The sequence below is a fragment of the Paramisgurnus dabryanus genome, chromosome 10, assembly GCF_030506205.2.
Source record: "Paramisgurnus dabryanus chromosome 10, PD_genome_1.1, whole genome shotgun sequence".
Lineage (NCBI taxonomy): Eukaryota > Metazoa > Chordata > Actinopteri > Cypriniformes > Cobitidae > Paramisgurnus > Paramisgurnus dabryanus.
Window position 1 is genome coordinate 2,510,537 of NC_133346.1, and position 16,883 is coordinate 2,527,419.

General features: G+C 34.7%; 1 protein-coding gene across 10 annotated transcripts in view; it reads right to left on the reverse strand.

The window, feature by feature from the left end:
• LOC135745133 (3',5'-cyclic-AMP phosphodiesterase 4D) overlaps positions 1 to 16,883 on the reverse strand; it is a 218,438-nt gene that overhangs the window by 56,181 nt on the left and 145,374 nt on the right. Inside the window, exon 1 of one of the 10 annotated variants that reach the window (XM_065263529.1) lies at positions 102 to 241. The exons of the other annotated variants lie outside the window; for them this stretch is intronic. Coding sequence (XP_065119601.1) covers positions 102 to 196 — 95 coding nt within the window. The 5' untranslated portion in view covers positions 197 to 241. Of the gene's footprint in view, positions 1 to 101; positions 242 to 16,883 lie in introns of those variants that run through there. 10 annotated transcript variants of the gene reach the window in all.

The following is a 16,883-nucleotide window of genomic DNA, read 5'->3' on the forward strand; positions in this document are numbered from 1 at the left end:
AGAGTATCACTAAAAAGGACACGCTTGAGTTTAAAACGATGCAATCACCTTAAATTAAAGCTATCAAATGAATGCACTATGCAAGTGAGAGATTGCATTACCTGTAGGATTTCAGGAGGCGTTTTCGCTTCATACCCCTGCTTATGGTTTCACCCGGGGCTATGAAATTATCCATATACCTCCTCTGTAAATCCATGACGAGAGACAGTCCGTATCATCATTCAGAGCGACGGACTTAGTGCCTCGTCTTCTGATGTCAAGTGTTTCCTGGAGTCTCACAAGCCACACCCCTCCTTTTGCATTTAATGACAAGACATCTTCCTTTGGCCCTTGATAACCCTGGCTCCTCCCCCTTTCAGTAATCTTATTAGCACTTAAGGACGTGGAGTCTAGCTAAAGAAACTCTTACCTTTGCTTCCCTTCAATCTGTCATAGTACTGTGTTTTTATCTCTTTTGCTAGTTGATTGACAGCTGAGACAGCACACCTCTTTTTCAAAGTGACACATCACATACTTAAAAAACCAAAAACCGCAGACTTGCCATTTAATATCTCAATATAGACCCACATGTTTGTGAGGTGCATAAAATAAACCTGTGCAACCAAAAAGCCCCATGCAGTAAAAAAGCTTGTGGGTAATATCCTCTTTCACCTTTCGCATTCCTGTTTGACCGCAAGTCGCATGTAAAATGAAGAACCAAATCACTTGCTCTCTCTGTGGTTAAGCTTGTGAGCCTCACATTTACCTAATGTGTTAAGGTGCACACAAGGGAAGGAAGCAAGTTGCTATAATTTGCTGATGTCAATGTGAAAGTAAAGCATGTTGTGGCCAAAGAGGAGTAACAGCAAAACCCCATCAAGTCCTCAGCAGGTTTAATTAATGTCTATCATACACTAAAAGTTTACCTTTATAAATCTAAATGGGACAATAATGTGGCAGGTTTGCAGACTGAATGTGTCCCAAAAGGAGCTCTGCAGCGTTTCAAAATCTCAACCTGTCTTGCTAAAACGCGCTGATGCTTCAAATTCTCACCGTCTTAAGCAGCTTTGCAGAGAACATAATAAAGCAATCAGATTAGCTCTGACATTTACAGCGTTTCTGGAAAACAGTTGGCACAACATTCGTTTCGCAAGACTGTCAGTAAATAAACTACACTGAAATTATGCAAAGTTAAGGTGATAATATAATAAACATCTCTAGCATACTCAAAAGTTAACCATGTTAATGGAGGAAATAAAATTAAAGTATCATTCAAGATATGAATGCTGGGTCTTGTTTGTTTTCTGAGAATCTACTGAACCTACTGGTAACTTGTTTGCCACGTAGCAATAAAAAAATATACTAAAAACCTTGATTATTCTGGTTAGTCACATTGTACTGCTATTATTTTGAACAAGACTGTATGTATATTTTCAAAAACTTCCCAGGGCCTTGAATTTTTCCCCCAGATTCACAAACTTTCAAGGATTTCAAGGACCCGTGGGAACCCCTCCTCAAAAATGGAAATCTTCTCCCCTCCTCAAAACGATCTCTCTTTACTTTTGGTCATATGGTATGGCAGGTGGGTGGGGTCTGAAAAAAAATCTCAGCGATTGGCAAATAGCAACATGACCCAATTTCAAACGATCCAGCTAGATCTTGATGGACGAATTTAAGTCCAGCCCTACTTTTATTTATTTCAGAAGCCATTTTACTCGGATATACGGCACCATGGGACAAATAAGACAATCGCTACTTCTGTTTCGCGGCAACTTTAAACTTGCGATTGTTTTTATAATCGATTATTCTGATGATTATTTTATCAATTATTCTGCTAAAAAGCGACACATCCTTTAAAAATCTTTCTTTGCTTATTAAAACTAAATTAACCCTTTATCAAAGTGTTCCTGTCTAGATATTTACAATAAAAACACATTTAGTTTTACTCAAACAATATTTTATATTTTAAGCCTTAAATAAAACGTTTGTCCAGTTTTTAAACAGTTAAACGCCTTAAAAAGTCCCAAATATAAATAAACAAAATGCAGTAATAAATTAATAAACTTATTTTGATCTTTAACTTTAGAAGTATTAAAGTATTATTAACATGTTTATGTAATTAACCAAGCAAATAAGCTAGGGATGCACCGATACCACTTTTTTGGAATACGAGTACGAGTACTTGCATTTCAGCACCTGCTGATACCGATACTGAGTAATTAATAAAAAAACATGATTTAAATTTACAGGTAACAGCTTTAGTCATATAATTTAACAAATAAACAAAGGACTAGTTTTCCAGTTTGTTGTAAACTCTGCCTCTTTGGACAACACAAGAGGCATTAACCCCTTACACGCCGCTCAAACATAGACATTTCTCAGACCGTGGTATCGATTCCAGGTATCGGGGGACTTTTAACGAGTACTTTAGAAAATGTGGTATCGAGGCCGATTCCCGATACCAGTATCGGTATCGGTGCATCCCTAGAATAAGCCAGATGACATTACAATGACATATCTGCGTTGTAAAACAAATGCTTAGTTTTTGGGTCATCATTTGTATAAAAACACAAAAACAATAAAACAAAGACAAACTCATTTTATAAACTTCCCAGACCAACTAATCCATAGCGACATTTTTATAATCATTTATTTTACATTTAGCAGACGCTTCTTCAGAAAATTATTTTCAATTTTATCTATTTGTTGTAGTTAATTTGGGGCAACCATTATTTCATTCATCTAACAGTAAAATCCGATGACAAAAAATCTTGTTGTAAAGTAACATCACAGCTCTCTTCAACAAGCCACCTAATATAAGATGTCATTCAAATCAGTTGCACAAAAAGTAAAGGACAGTGAAGTTTCAGGACGGTGAGGATTTTTCAAATCCATGACCCTGAGTATAAGCAATAATAAATGCAATGCTTGGTTTGGCAAACACCACTAATAAAAAAACCATGATCCCATGAAAGCAGATGTTTTCCTCCTGTGGATGAATCACCGCAGGTCTTTCTCGTGATACAAATCTATTAGGCATGTAATTGTGTACAGATGTGGCCTTTAAAAACGCGCGTTTTCTCCCGCGGCATTCGCCAAATCGTCTCGCGGAGTCACGCAGAATTCTGCAAGTGTTTTCGGGGGGGCTACTTTCCCTTTTCCCTTAATGTGTTTCGCTTCACAGAAAATCCACCAGGTGGCGCATAAAAAACTACATTTTTATATGCGTTGTCATTGCGGTTGTTTCCAGAAGTTAATAAGGGCATTGCTGAATATTTAATATTTCTATTAAAACAGCAAAGTGACGTCAACCCCTTTTTGCCAGCATAACAGCGCATACATATATTAAGATGACTGTACGTGCAATGGGCATTTATACTAAGTGCAACAAAGAATTTAGTGTGAGCCTAATACCCTTAACTCTATTTACAATGAATATCTTAATTATTTGTGTTGTCGAATTTTGACACCGTTTCATTGTTTGTTTATAATATTAATAATTATGTCCGTTTTTCTAAAAGTATTAATATTTTAAAGAGATTCATGTGGTATAAAAATACATGTTTTAAAGTTAAAAATGTTGTAAAAATATATTAGTATTATTGTTCTTAATATATTAAGAACAATAATATGACACATGTATATTGCGCTAAAATGCTATACATATGGAAAGAGGAATTCTTCTCAACCACCACCAATAAAGTTAAAAAAATTTTCTTTAGAAAAATAGCGTTTAAACCCACGCAGAGCGAACAAGAAAACATGGGCCTATGCTTACATACTGTACAGTGGGCATATGATATCTTTATTTAGTTTTACATATTTAAAACTTTAATAATACCTTTCTTGCGCATATAGGCAGTCAGTGTTATGATTTTTTTTTTAATCCTTTCAGCCGTTATTCATAACAATAAACAGATTTCCTTATTGAAAGGAAAACGTAGAAAATGTTATTATGGGTATAGTTGATGCAAATAAAGTGTGCAGTATACAAAAAATGCAAACAAATTATTTCTAAAAGTGGCAAGATTTTAAAAAGATAAAGGTGGTATAAAGAAAGACATGAGAAAAGTAGAGGTATGCAAAAGAGCACAGTTTAGTTATTGTTAATTAAAGCGGTTTTATACACCTTTGTTTGAATTGACAAGCATTTTATTCGCCACTTTCAACACATTTTGTGATTCATTTACTGATTTATTACAGAAAATTGTTGTCAGAAGCAAAGCTATTGTACAAAGCATCTTTATATGTATGTTTTAAAGTTAAAAATGTTGTAAAAAATATATTAGTATTCTTTAATTTAAGAATAACAATATGATACATTTATATTGCGCTAAAATGCAATATACATTATTCTGCAAGCAATATAAATTATTCTCAACCACCACCAATAAAGTGTAAACATTATTCTTTAGAAAAAAAACGGCGTTTAAACCCGTGTTGCGTGGAGCGAACAAGAAAACATATGCTTACATGCTTATTCGGCATATGATATCTTTTTTATTTAGTTTTACAGTTTTAAAAGTGGCAAAAAAGTTCTTAAAATCTAATGAATACTGGTTTTGTAAAATGTATATAACTGCAGATGCGTGCGTGGGATCCGGGCAGGTATCATTTTCCTCCAGACCTTGACGCATGGTCGCGGGAAGGCGAGAAATATATTTTTTTTAGGTTAAAATATTTTGCACAATTGATATATTACTTATGAATATTTTAGGAAATTATTTTTGACACACGTAGGTTATTACGTGTATTTTGGATTTTAATTTCATTACTGTGCCTATCCGTGGCCTCATCCGAGCGCACTTTCTCCGCCTTGCATCTTTTGAAGACATTGGTATGCAGCACCATGACCCAGAAAAGACTCACACACCTTTCCCTGATGCATGCCCACACAGAAATACTGAACTCCCTGGATATTAGTCCTCTAGCTCATGAGAGACTTTGGAATCTCTATTATACAACCGGCGCAATTCGCGAGGCGAGTTTTTTCTGTTCGAGTAAAGAGCGCGTTGATAATATGCGTATTAACGGAATGACAACGCGGGTTTGTTTATTACATGGATGCGCAGCAGCACAAAAACACTTTTTAATATGAAAAATTAAAGGATTAAAATGTAACAGATTATTATTGAGTCTCTTGGACATAAATGATGACCAATTATGAGACGTTAGAAGGCGCAAAGAGCTGCTTCATCTGTAGCTAAGTAAATAAATGCTTTGCTTTAAACAAATGCATCTACTTTTAAATGTTTTTTTTTAAATGCTACCCAACGGATTTATTGTATATAATGACTCTGCACCTGTAGATATGGTGAGATGAGAAAACATTTTAAGTAATGCTTTTAAAAAAAACATTTCGCTGTCCAAGTGCTGAAATGGCTCTCCACACGTTTGTAAATTCTTTATCTTTTGTTTGTAACAAATAAAGTATTTTTACAGTACAAACCTTATATAAAGCCTATATTCTAAAAATGTAATTATACACCATGTTTTTCTTTATAAAAGTATACAATATCAGAACTAAACCCATTATTATTTTTGTTCAAATTATGAATTATTTATATGTTTAAAAAAGACAGTAATAGTACTATTTAGTAAAAAAAGATCTATATAAAAATATACTAGGTATGTTAATGTGAGAATATTTTACATCTGTTAATCGACGTGTGATCTTAACTTAAAAACGAAAGTAAAATATGTTCGTCCGCATGGACATTGAAAACTGTGAAGTTTAATTAATATTATATGTTGTTATAATATTATATGTTGTATGTAAATTGTAACGAAAGTAATTCCCCCTGGGATAAGTATTTTTGCTTCTGATTAATAGCGCATATTCATCTGAGAACTGATGATGTCTGTGTTTCAGACCCTGGCTGTGTGCCCTGAAGTGTATATGACAATAAAGTAGTAAATCTCAATGTATTTATTTTTAAAATGTATTTTAAATAGGCCTATAGGCTCATAGGTTTTTTGGTTAAAAAAATTCACAGCACCCCCTGTTCAAAATGACTTCCAGCGGCCCTGCCTTGACGCTTTGTGTGTTCGACTTTAAATGGTGCGGCGCTGACTGGTCGGCGTATGACATCAGAGTACCGCGAGAGCAAAGGTAAAGTCGGACCATTTGTAACATTTCGACTTGCTCTCGCGGTACTTTGATGTCTTAGTTGCCGAACTGTCTGCGCAGCGCCACATAGAAACGCCCTTTGACTCTTTAAGGCAAAGTACCAGCAACATGAGAAGTGGTGGCACGCAAAAGAAAGTGAAGGTACGCAGTACGCTAAAATATAAAGTGTCTGTACTGCGAGCACTGGTTTAGTTATTTACATCGTGTGTTGCTCTTTCACCATTGTGCACTCGCTCTGTAGTTTGTAGCTCGCGCTCCGGCTTCGATAAACAATGCCCGTTTCTCAATACCAAGTAGGGGAGAGTAGGGCAAAGTGAGCCAGTGGGTAAGTTGACCCACCCCCTTTATCTAGGCAACCATACAGATTTGTAGCCGTGTGACCACAAATACAGGTAGCAACCATAATTTATATTTGGCAATGTTAAAGAGAAGGACAAATTAAAGAGTTATGATTAAAGTATGATTTAAAAAAAAAAAACAGTTTTTATCCTATCAAAGTAAAATGTATACATACCAGGTATAATGGCTGTTATGTCAAAGTAGATTTATCCAGGTCTAAATATTTATACCATACATATTGGTGATAGGCTAATGTATAAAACCATGTGAATGATTTAGCTAAAGATTAGCCTGAATTACTAAGCTAGGCAGTTTTCCAAAACGGTGGCTGTGGGGCAAAGTGAACCAGATGGGGTAAACTGAACCAGGGGTTCAACCCCACCATGAGGCACTGTAACCATTGAACATGTTTCATAACAAAAAGAGCCTAGGTTATATCAACATATGTCAAATTAAGTTACCTGATATCCACTTAATTTTATAAGTTATAAACATTCATTTAAAATAACATACTGCGTATGTATTAGGCCTATTTGCTTAAATTGCATTTTAACAAAGAAACTGCAAGGGTTGAAATTAAAACCCAACGCGATGGTGAAAACTGGATAAACCGGTTTTCTTTTGATTCCCTGATGATGAGGTGATCGATTAGCATTGGGGGTTGGCAAAGAATTGGCAGACCTAGGGGTGGTTTTTAATTTCTTGACTCTGTGTCACTGGTAGCTGCTAAAACAAGCAGCTAAACCATGTACAATTAATTACATTTTGGAATTAACTTCCTTCATGTCTTTTTATTTATACACTGTAAAAAAAAAATTCTGAATTTTTAAGTAGTTAGCATTAAATATGTTTACAAACAATTGGTTTACAAACTCTGGGATGTTTGTGATTATCATCATTCAGAAAAGTGGTGCTTGTGTTTAGACTTGTGTTTTACGTGATTAAATCATGAAGATTACATTAGTTTCTTTTCAGTGTAGAACAGTTTGTAATCAAAATGCAAAAATATAGTATATTTATAAACATCGCTGAAACAAAGAGTGAATTAAAATTAAAAAAGTAATAAAGTTAAAGCTGCTGATAATTTTGTTTATATTTACTAGCCTTTTCTGAGTGAAAAATGTTTAGATTTTGTTAAGTAGCCTAAATCCTACTCCAATTTATTTCAGTGTGGGTTTCTCATTTTTATCAGCTTTCTTTTGCTTTTCAAAGGGCCGTCTACCTTTGCTACCGCCAGTGCTTTAATGTGGGCCGGTAGGCGCCAGTACTCAGTACCGCCACTTCCAAATATAGCTCTTGCGTACCACCACCTCTCCCTGCGCCCAGAACATACTTTTAGCGTACCAGAACGCTCATTTGCACATCTGTTTAAATCAGAGGCTTAATTTAATCCTTTGGCTGCGCTGCCGCTTTTCAAAGCGCCCTTCACAATGCAAGCTACCTAATTCGTCCCACCGAGAGCAGAGACTACATTACCCATACACCTTTGAGTTTTACAAGTTAAAAGCGCATGCGTAGCTTTTGCTGCTGTCAATAGGCTTGGTCGACTTCATGCGGCGCCCCGAGAATCGACAGCCGGAAGACGTCACAGTATCGCGAGAGCCAGGCGAAATATGATTTCTTGAATCATTCTCGCGGTACTCTGACGTCATCCGGCTGTCGGTTCTTGTGGCGCCGCATGAAGTCGAACAAGCATAGTGTTAACAACGTGGTTTGGAGAGGTGTGTGAAACGCGCAACCATAGCTGCTCTGTTAAAATGAAAATACAATGAATACTTAATATGCCCTCCTGGTTTTAGACTCTGAGGAGTAAAAGAACAAGGCCAGAATCAGAGGACTCTCGCTGGCTGACATCCCACCAAGCCAGAATGATATCGCTGCAGGTACCCTTTTGTAGGTACTACGTGACAATCTCTGCTGTCGCGGCTGTCAGCTTGGTTCCCCTCGACGCAACTTCGGATTTCCTCAGACGATGTGCAGTGTAAAAACATTATTGAAATTGTATTATACATACTTGCTAAACTACAAGTGAACAAAATTTCAATGAATTTGAACGACGTGCACAGGAGTTTTATCACCCGCAAAATGGAAAACAATGGGACAAAATAAAGTGATGACTTTCGAGTTTCAAATGGCCAATATTTTGTTATTCTTGAACCCATAGACATGGTCTTGGTGTCCAGAGAGTATCTTTGCCCGACAGCGACAATATGTTATTAAAAAATAAATTACATCATTATGGATAAATGAGTGCTTGCAGAATATACATATTTGAGAATGCTTATCAGTACTTTTTTGTTTCTTTAACTTTAAAGATGAATATTCTTCTTTAGAGATGGGCAATTTTCAGCAATAGCACATTATATTCAACATTTTGAGCTCATAAAAAAGATTTTTCGCTTATTTAAATTATTTTTTTTATGTTTTTATGCACGTTTAGTTTTGGTGCAATTTCATCAAAAGCTTATAATTAGGAAATACACACAACACGCTTAACGTATATTTTCTATATGTTAAAAATGTTGTAAAAATTGCGTATTCTTATATAATAAGAATAACAATATGATACATTTATATTGCGCTCAAAATGATTTAGAAATGGAAAAAGGAATTCTTCTCAACTGAGTGCTTGCAGAATATATATATTTGAGAATGCTTGTCAGTACTTTTTTGTTTCTTCAACTTTAAAGATGAATATTCTCCTTTAGAGATGGGCAATTTTCAGCAATAGCACATTATATTCAACATTTTGAGCTCATAAAAAAGATTTTTCGCTTATTTAAATGACTTTTTTATGTTTTTATGCACGTTTAGTTTTGGTGCAATTTCATCAAAAGCTTGTAATTAGGAAATTCACACAACATGCTTAACGTATATTTTCCATATGTTAAAAATGTTGTAAAAATTGCGTATTCTTATATAATAAGAATAAAAATATGATATATTTATATTGCGCTCAAAATGATTTAGAAATGGAAAAAGGAATTCTTCTCAACTACCACCAATAAAGTTTTAAAATTCTTCTTTAGAAAAACGGCATTTAAACCCACGTGCACCGAACAAGAAAACGTATGCTTACATACAGTCCGTGTATGATATATTTTTTATTTAGTTTTACATATTTTTATTTATATGCATTTAATAATAGTCTACCGTAAGGTCATAATGTACACACTGTTAAAAATGATTCAGTGGCTTTGTAAATATCTCTAAAATAAATGATTAAAGTAACTTAATAAAATCTCTTAATGCAGTTATGCGATTTTTTTAGTTGGAAAATAAATTACTTAAAATAGAACAGATATTTTGTGTAAAATGTACATATATTATTTGATGTATACGCCTTAATAATATAAGTATTACATTTACAGATTATTTTAGTCAATATATTTAAAAAGGTCAGAGTAATATATTTAAGTTTTTTAAACTGTAATAATTGCATATTTCAAATTATTATTATTTCTATTTGACATCAAAAATGTGTAAGTTTTACGCCTAACTTGAAGTATGAATTACTTATATTTTCACATTGATATTATTTGAGTAAATGTAGGCAAAAAATAAATTAATAATAAGTAGAAAAAATGTCAATTTTAAACAATCACATAGCCAACGGTTTTTAATCAGCAACAAAGAAACTGCACATTTTGCCGATGACAAACACCTCAGAAACTCCTCCAATTTATGAATATTTACACTCACAATATGATTTTATTTCCTTAGTACAAAAGTATAACATATTATACAAATTCTCAGTGAAATGTATTAAACACCATTGCATACTTTTTATCGTGTTTCATACCATGTAAATGGAAACATGATAATATAAAAAGTAGCCTACTGTTCAGTAATGCAGAAAAGTGCAACACAACCATGTTAAAGCTATTAAAACGTTCAGATGCAAAAATGAACTAAATGTAAAATTAGATAAACTAGTTAATGATATTGCGTAAATGCGCTCGGTCTCTTCAAAGGTCTTCGCGAATTATTTTGTTATAAGACTCGATTATCATACATCACGTCTCTTCTACTGTAAGTACACGGAAAAAATAAGACAAATGATGCGCGTTAGAGTCGGATTTTTATGAAGAATATGTGACTGTTTATGTAACTGGCAAAAGAAAACTTCGCCAACAAAATGTTTGCCAAAAAGCATGCATTTGTATGACATCAAAGTCTATCGCCTAAACATTGATAATCCGTGTCATGTTACTTCAATATCATACAGTATACGCTAAGCATGAAGTCGAGCACACACATTGTCGTCAGTATGGCCTACATGAAACACGCCTGCCCTCTACAGGTTTTTATATTTCCTGCGTCCCCCACCGAACTCCCCTTCTGCGGGATCTCGCAGAATTTCGGAAGTCTCCGCGGCATTCTGCTCTTAGAAACGCGCATTTTTAAAGGCCACATCTGTATGTGATTAACCAATGAGATAAACATATTTAACATTATTAAACATTACCAGCTGAGCTTTGCTTTCTAATACTGCCTCTCAAACTTTTAAGAAAACACAAATACACAACATACATAAACCGAACCAATGCAAAACAAAAAACAGCTGCTTGCTAGAGTTTGTCCATCTCTACAAAAAAACAACTGATCTGATGAAAAACAGCAAATAACAAAAGTTACCATCGTCTCCTGGATTTAATGTCGATGGGTTTGTTGGTGGCAAACGGCGATCCGCTGGCGGACATGCGGGGAGGTTTTGCTAACAGCTCTAGAGAGAGGAGCTCGGCGCGAGACGGTAAACTCATCTTTGGTATCGGCACACTTCTTTGCTGGTCATCTCTTTATGAACACACCAGAGGGCAATGTGATACCCGCTGCTTCAGAGACACTGAGCATTCATAGTCATATTCAGACACCTCGCTGAACCTGTGGAGGTGACACTATCTAACACATCGTATCTTTATCTGAGACTAACTTCTGTCCAACAAGCCTGCCACATATACAGCTTATATGACTGCTGATGTCTCATGATCATTGAGATGTTTATGGAATCCGCTGTATTACTGCATAGTGACAGACAAAAATATTGGGCCTGGGCGGTACATGGAGTTTATCTAATATATCAAATATAATATATTGTTTTTTGCAAAAGAAGCTTTGTCAGAAATGTACACTGAGACGTAAGACATGAACTTTACAACTAGCTTGCATGTTGTGCAACTGTGTATTTTCAAACAGGGATGAACCCTCTATCTTTGAATTTTATTTTCATCATACGCTGTCTTAATAAAGATGTTTGTGATATTTCACACGAGGCTTTGACTTGCATGTAAACATTTACTCCACTTTGCAGAAAATACAAGAGATGTGAGTTTTGGTCATATCGCCCCCCAGCCAATGAACCAGCTAATATAATTTCGTGATAATCAACCAAGATTGTCCATTAGGTCAAATTCGCAAACCATTCTGAGTTTCAGTGGTGTTCAACTCGAGTCCGAGTCAGGACCAAGACCAGAGATCAAATGTTGAATCAGAGTCAAGATCGACTCCAGGTAAAGCTGGATGTGGACACGCGCTTGACTCGGACTTGACACTCGATCTCTGGTCTTGGTCTTGGCTTGGACTCGAGTTGTACTCGACTACAGTGCTGTGTTAAATAAATTACTTTTCGTATCATTTGCTAATATTCAGTTTCTAAAAAATAGCATTCAACCATTTTATGGTTATTTTTTTAAAACCAACCGATATAAAATTTCTGTATATATGGCAAAAATACACTGCAGTTACTGTATGCATTCATCACATGTGTATCAGCTGAGTGAATTCATTGTTTAGATATATAACTGCGATGAGAACATCAGTGCAGCAGATGTTTGTGGGAATCATAAATCCCTTTCCTCTGACTATTAATTTCACTACAAAACAGAAAACTATGACTAATTCACATCACCAACAGGGAAGAAGATATGACCTCATTGATCCCATCTGCTCTAAAAAGGCAAAAAATATATATAATTCAGGGCAGCGATTGGGTCATCCCTGTTTATGTCACCAGGCAGAAAATAGGATAGTTGAATACATAAATCGTAACATTTTGAGGATCATATCCTTTTGCAAGAACTAAAAACATAAAAATTATATGCAGGTACAGCTGATTTACAGTGTGACGTGTACAAGGCGGAAGTATGGTAAAATATTTTCTTGTTAATGCGCCAGCTTCGTTTTTCTTGTGGTAACATAGCGGAGACAAAAAGCAGTTAAGCACGAAAAGTGCTATTTATGTAAATAAATAAGCTGTATTTATCATTTCGTAGCATTACCAACGACAAACATTTTAAAACAGCGTTGTATATAGCCCATTCAAAGAGAAGTGAACGGCATTTACTGTGACTGCTAAGCATTTAACAGAGGATGAAGTCTGAATACATCAACAGCCTAATGTCTTACTTTATCACGTACTGTGCTTTCCAAATTTTACATGGAGCAACCTAAATAGGATCGACTGATACAGATTTTTTAAAACCGATACCAAATATTTGGCTGCTTATGTGCCCGATAACCGATATGCTGAACCAATTGTAATTTACTGTTAAACTTATGTTTTTTACACAATTACGACAACACTACTGAACTGAACAAACCCTTAAAATAATAACAATCACTCCCTATTTGCATACAAATTAATAAACAGAGGGCTCTGAAAGAGTGAAGAATGATATTAATTTACTGAACATCACTGAAATAATACATTGTCAGGAAAGTAACGAACAAAACAGCTTATATATCATTGCATTTCTTACGTGCACTTCAGTTAGTGCGGTATAGATGCAATTAAAGTGTTTACATGACCGCATACTGCGATTAAAAATGACGTACATCATCTGTTTTAATACGATTATACTTGCTAAGATTGTGAACTTAATCGCATTATTTTTATCAAAGTATTGTGTTTACATGAAGTAAAATATACTGCCAAAATTCCATTATAATCGCATTATAAAGGGGGTGAAAGAAAACGTGGTCATTAAATTTAAAGCAACACTATGTAGTTTTTTTTACCTTTAAATAATGTCTCTAAAATTATTTCAGTGATAGAACAACTTTTAACTGGACAAATTGTACTGTTGCTGCAACCTGAGCAGCCTCCTAGCTGCTACAAGCACACTCTGAAAGTGGCGGTGGAGGGTAGAAAACACAGCCCCGCCTCTCCTCCTGCCTGCAGAAGAGTGTCTGATAGCAGGCACTGTTGCGCTTTTCAACCACATAGGGGAGCAGTAAGTCATTTTTACATGGAAACTACATAGTGTTGCTTTAAAACAGGGCTCCAGACTAACTTTTTTCACTAGGATCACAGTGGCCCCCAACTGAAAATTTTAGGGGTGCAACCAGAAAATTTAGGGGCACATACCATAAATCAACATGCTAACCACATGTTCACATTTCTACTAAGTAATACACTGTATTACTAATAAATACTTTGATGATAGATGCAGAAAGTACAATGTGTTCTGTTTTCAATTCAGTGTCACATCACAAAAAAAAGGTCAAATTTACTGGTCACACATGTGCGACTGGATGAAATATTTAGTGGCACACTCTCAAATATTGGTGGCAGTCTGGAGCCCTGTAAAAGTGTCTTTAGTGCATATTGGACACAAACAAATCAACAAGCTAGTGAAGCAATGCAATCGCGTAATAAAACAAGGCCACACGTCTTAAGATCATCAGATCGCGAAAAAGAAATAATTATTCAGTCCAAAAAAATATGAAGTAAAATGCGTAAATATAATGTGTAAATAAAAGAGGCCTGTAATCACAATTAAAAAGATGCGTATTAATAGGCATGTCTCATTATTTTATTTGAAATGTCTATAAACTAGAAAGTATAGCTGTCTAACATATATATATATACCTTGATAATAAGAAATGCCTTTCCAACTAACACCTAAACGAACAATATCTGCTATTGTTATTTTTGATAAGTAAATTTATGGAGAACACAAGCAGCTGTCAGTCCATTATTATATTGAGTGGGGATCCTAGCAGTGCGACAGGAAGAAACTATCCCCTACTTCCGGTCCATATTTTGAAATAGGCTTATTCAAAGCATAAAATAAACATAATGTAATGTTAAATCAACATGCAATAATTAATTTATTATAATATGATATATGTTGTATAGAAAACACAATGAAATAATTGATAAAATAAAGCAAAGCATGCCCCTTTAGGTCATTTTATTTAAATAACTGATCTAGTGATTGCATGCATGTGCACGAACAGCTAGCTCAGGTGTCATGGTCAAATATCTCTTTGTAAACAGCTCATCTATACTCTGGCTTTAATCTCTGCATCTTTCATCAGCGCTGTAACCATAGAGAGCAAACACTGCGACAGGTGAAGTGTTATGAAAAGAGCCTGGGACATCTGATATCAGTAAAGTTTGATGTTTTCCTTCATACACCACTAGAGGGCAATACTCTCATATCTGCAAATCTAATGTTTAACAAACTTAAAAGGGCACAATCGTGACACATTGCAAATGCAAGCAATTTTAAAGTTCTTGTAGATGTTTGTTAATGGTAGCATCTACCAGGGGTGTGGATTTTGGCATCTGTTAGTTTCTCAACACACTAAACCCATTCTGAGAACTTGCGTCTCTAAATTCATCCTCTTTAAATGCTATCATTAACAATAAATCTAGATGAACACACATCCGGACGACTACTTAATGATCTTGAACATCCTCAACTTTTATTAACCTACATGTAATAAATTATTTTCTTGGTATTTTTGTCTTGTTTTCAGTACAAATAGTTTTTTGTTTTAAATCAAGATGTACTTTCTTGATGAGCAAAATAACCTAAGTCGTCTAGGTTTTAAACAAATAAATATCAAATTTAAGTGAATTTGTGCCTAAAACAAGCAAAAAAAATCTGCCAATGGGGCAAGAAAAAAATCTGGAAATAAGTTTACTCTTTTTTTCAAGTTTACACTTAATTCAAGAAAAAATCAAGAAATATTTGCTTACCCCATTGGAAGATTTTTTTGCTTGTTTTAGGCACAAATTCACATAAATTTGATATCTTTTGTCTAATAACTAGACTTATTGTCATTTTGCTCATCAAGAAAATTTATCTTGATTTGAGAATTTTTTTGCTATTTGTAATAAAAACAAGAAAAAATATTTAGTAAGAAAGTAATTTTTTGCAATGTTATCAACATGTGAAGTGGATCAAAAAAGTTAATCAAGACAACAGTGGGTACTGTTCAAAACACGAATACAACTTTAATGTTGACTAGTGTAACTATCCACCTTATATGATATAAAAATGCAAATAAACAACACTGTTGCAAATCTAACCTACAATTATAAATAGTCTACACTGCTAAAAATGATTTTCAAGAAAAAAATGTCTTAGTATTTTTGTCTTGTTTTCAGTAAAAATATCTAAAAATTCTTAAATTAAGATGCTTTTTCTTGATGAGCAAAACGACCCAAGAAAATAAGTCTAGTTTTAGAACAAAAATATCAAAGTGATTAAGTGATTTTGTGCAATAAAACAAGCACAAAAAAAATCTGCCAATGGGGTAAGCAATTTTTCTTGAATTTAGTATTTAAGAAAAATGTTCAACATTTGTTTGGTCTAAAAGCTAGACTTATTTTTCTTGGGTTGTTTTGCTCATCAAGAAAAAAACATCATAATTTAAGAATTTTTAGATATTTTTATTAAAAACAAGACAAAAAAACTAAGAACATATTTTCTTGAAAATCATTTTTTACAGTTTAAAGTGAAACAAAATGATGGCTGGAGGGGCATCGGCCTCACGTGTGATCTGTATTTCAACTCTATTGATTTGTTTAATTCAGTGTCTACAGAGGAGACTCAGAGACGACACAATCACAACCCCTGTCACTGTTCATTTAGCCCTCGCTCTGTACGGATCCACCTCGCCACCTGGGCTCGACTGCATTGCCATGAAACACACGTGTCCCATTGGATGGCTTCTCCTCAACGGGCTGTTCACACTTATCATGGGTGATCTAATCATCGGGTATCGAGTTTACATGTGATATTATTAGCATGCATTTTCAGACTGTGTCTCCACTTGTGACTGAATTTCATTATGTGTATAATGACTAACATGCACATTTATATTGCATTTACACTTCATGCGCCTCACACCCGAAAAAATGCTCAACTCTTCTGTCTGACAGACAGTAGGCTACTCTATCAGGCACTTTTCACTAATACGTTAATGGAGGTGAATTTAATCAGTAGTTAAACGACTGTCTTTAGCGTATGTGAATACCTCTAACAACAGTTTCCTGATTGTTAAAAGACTGCTATGCTAAACAAAGAGCTAACTTTGGAGTGTTTTCTGTTCAACAATAGCTCACATAGCTTCCTGTTAATGGTAAAGTGGTGATTTGTAACTGGCTGACATCACTGACCAATACACGTACAAATTTACT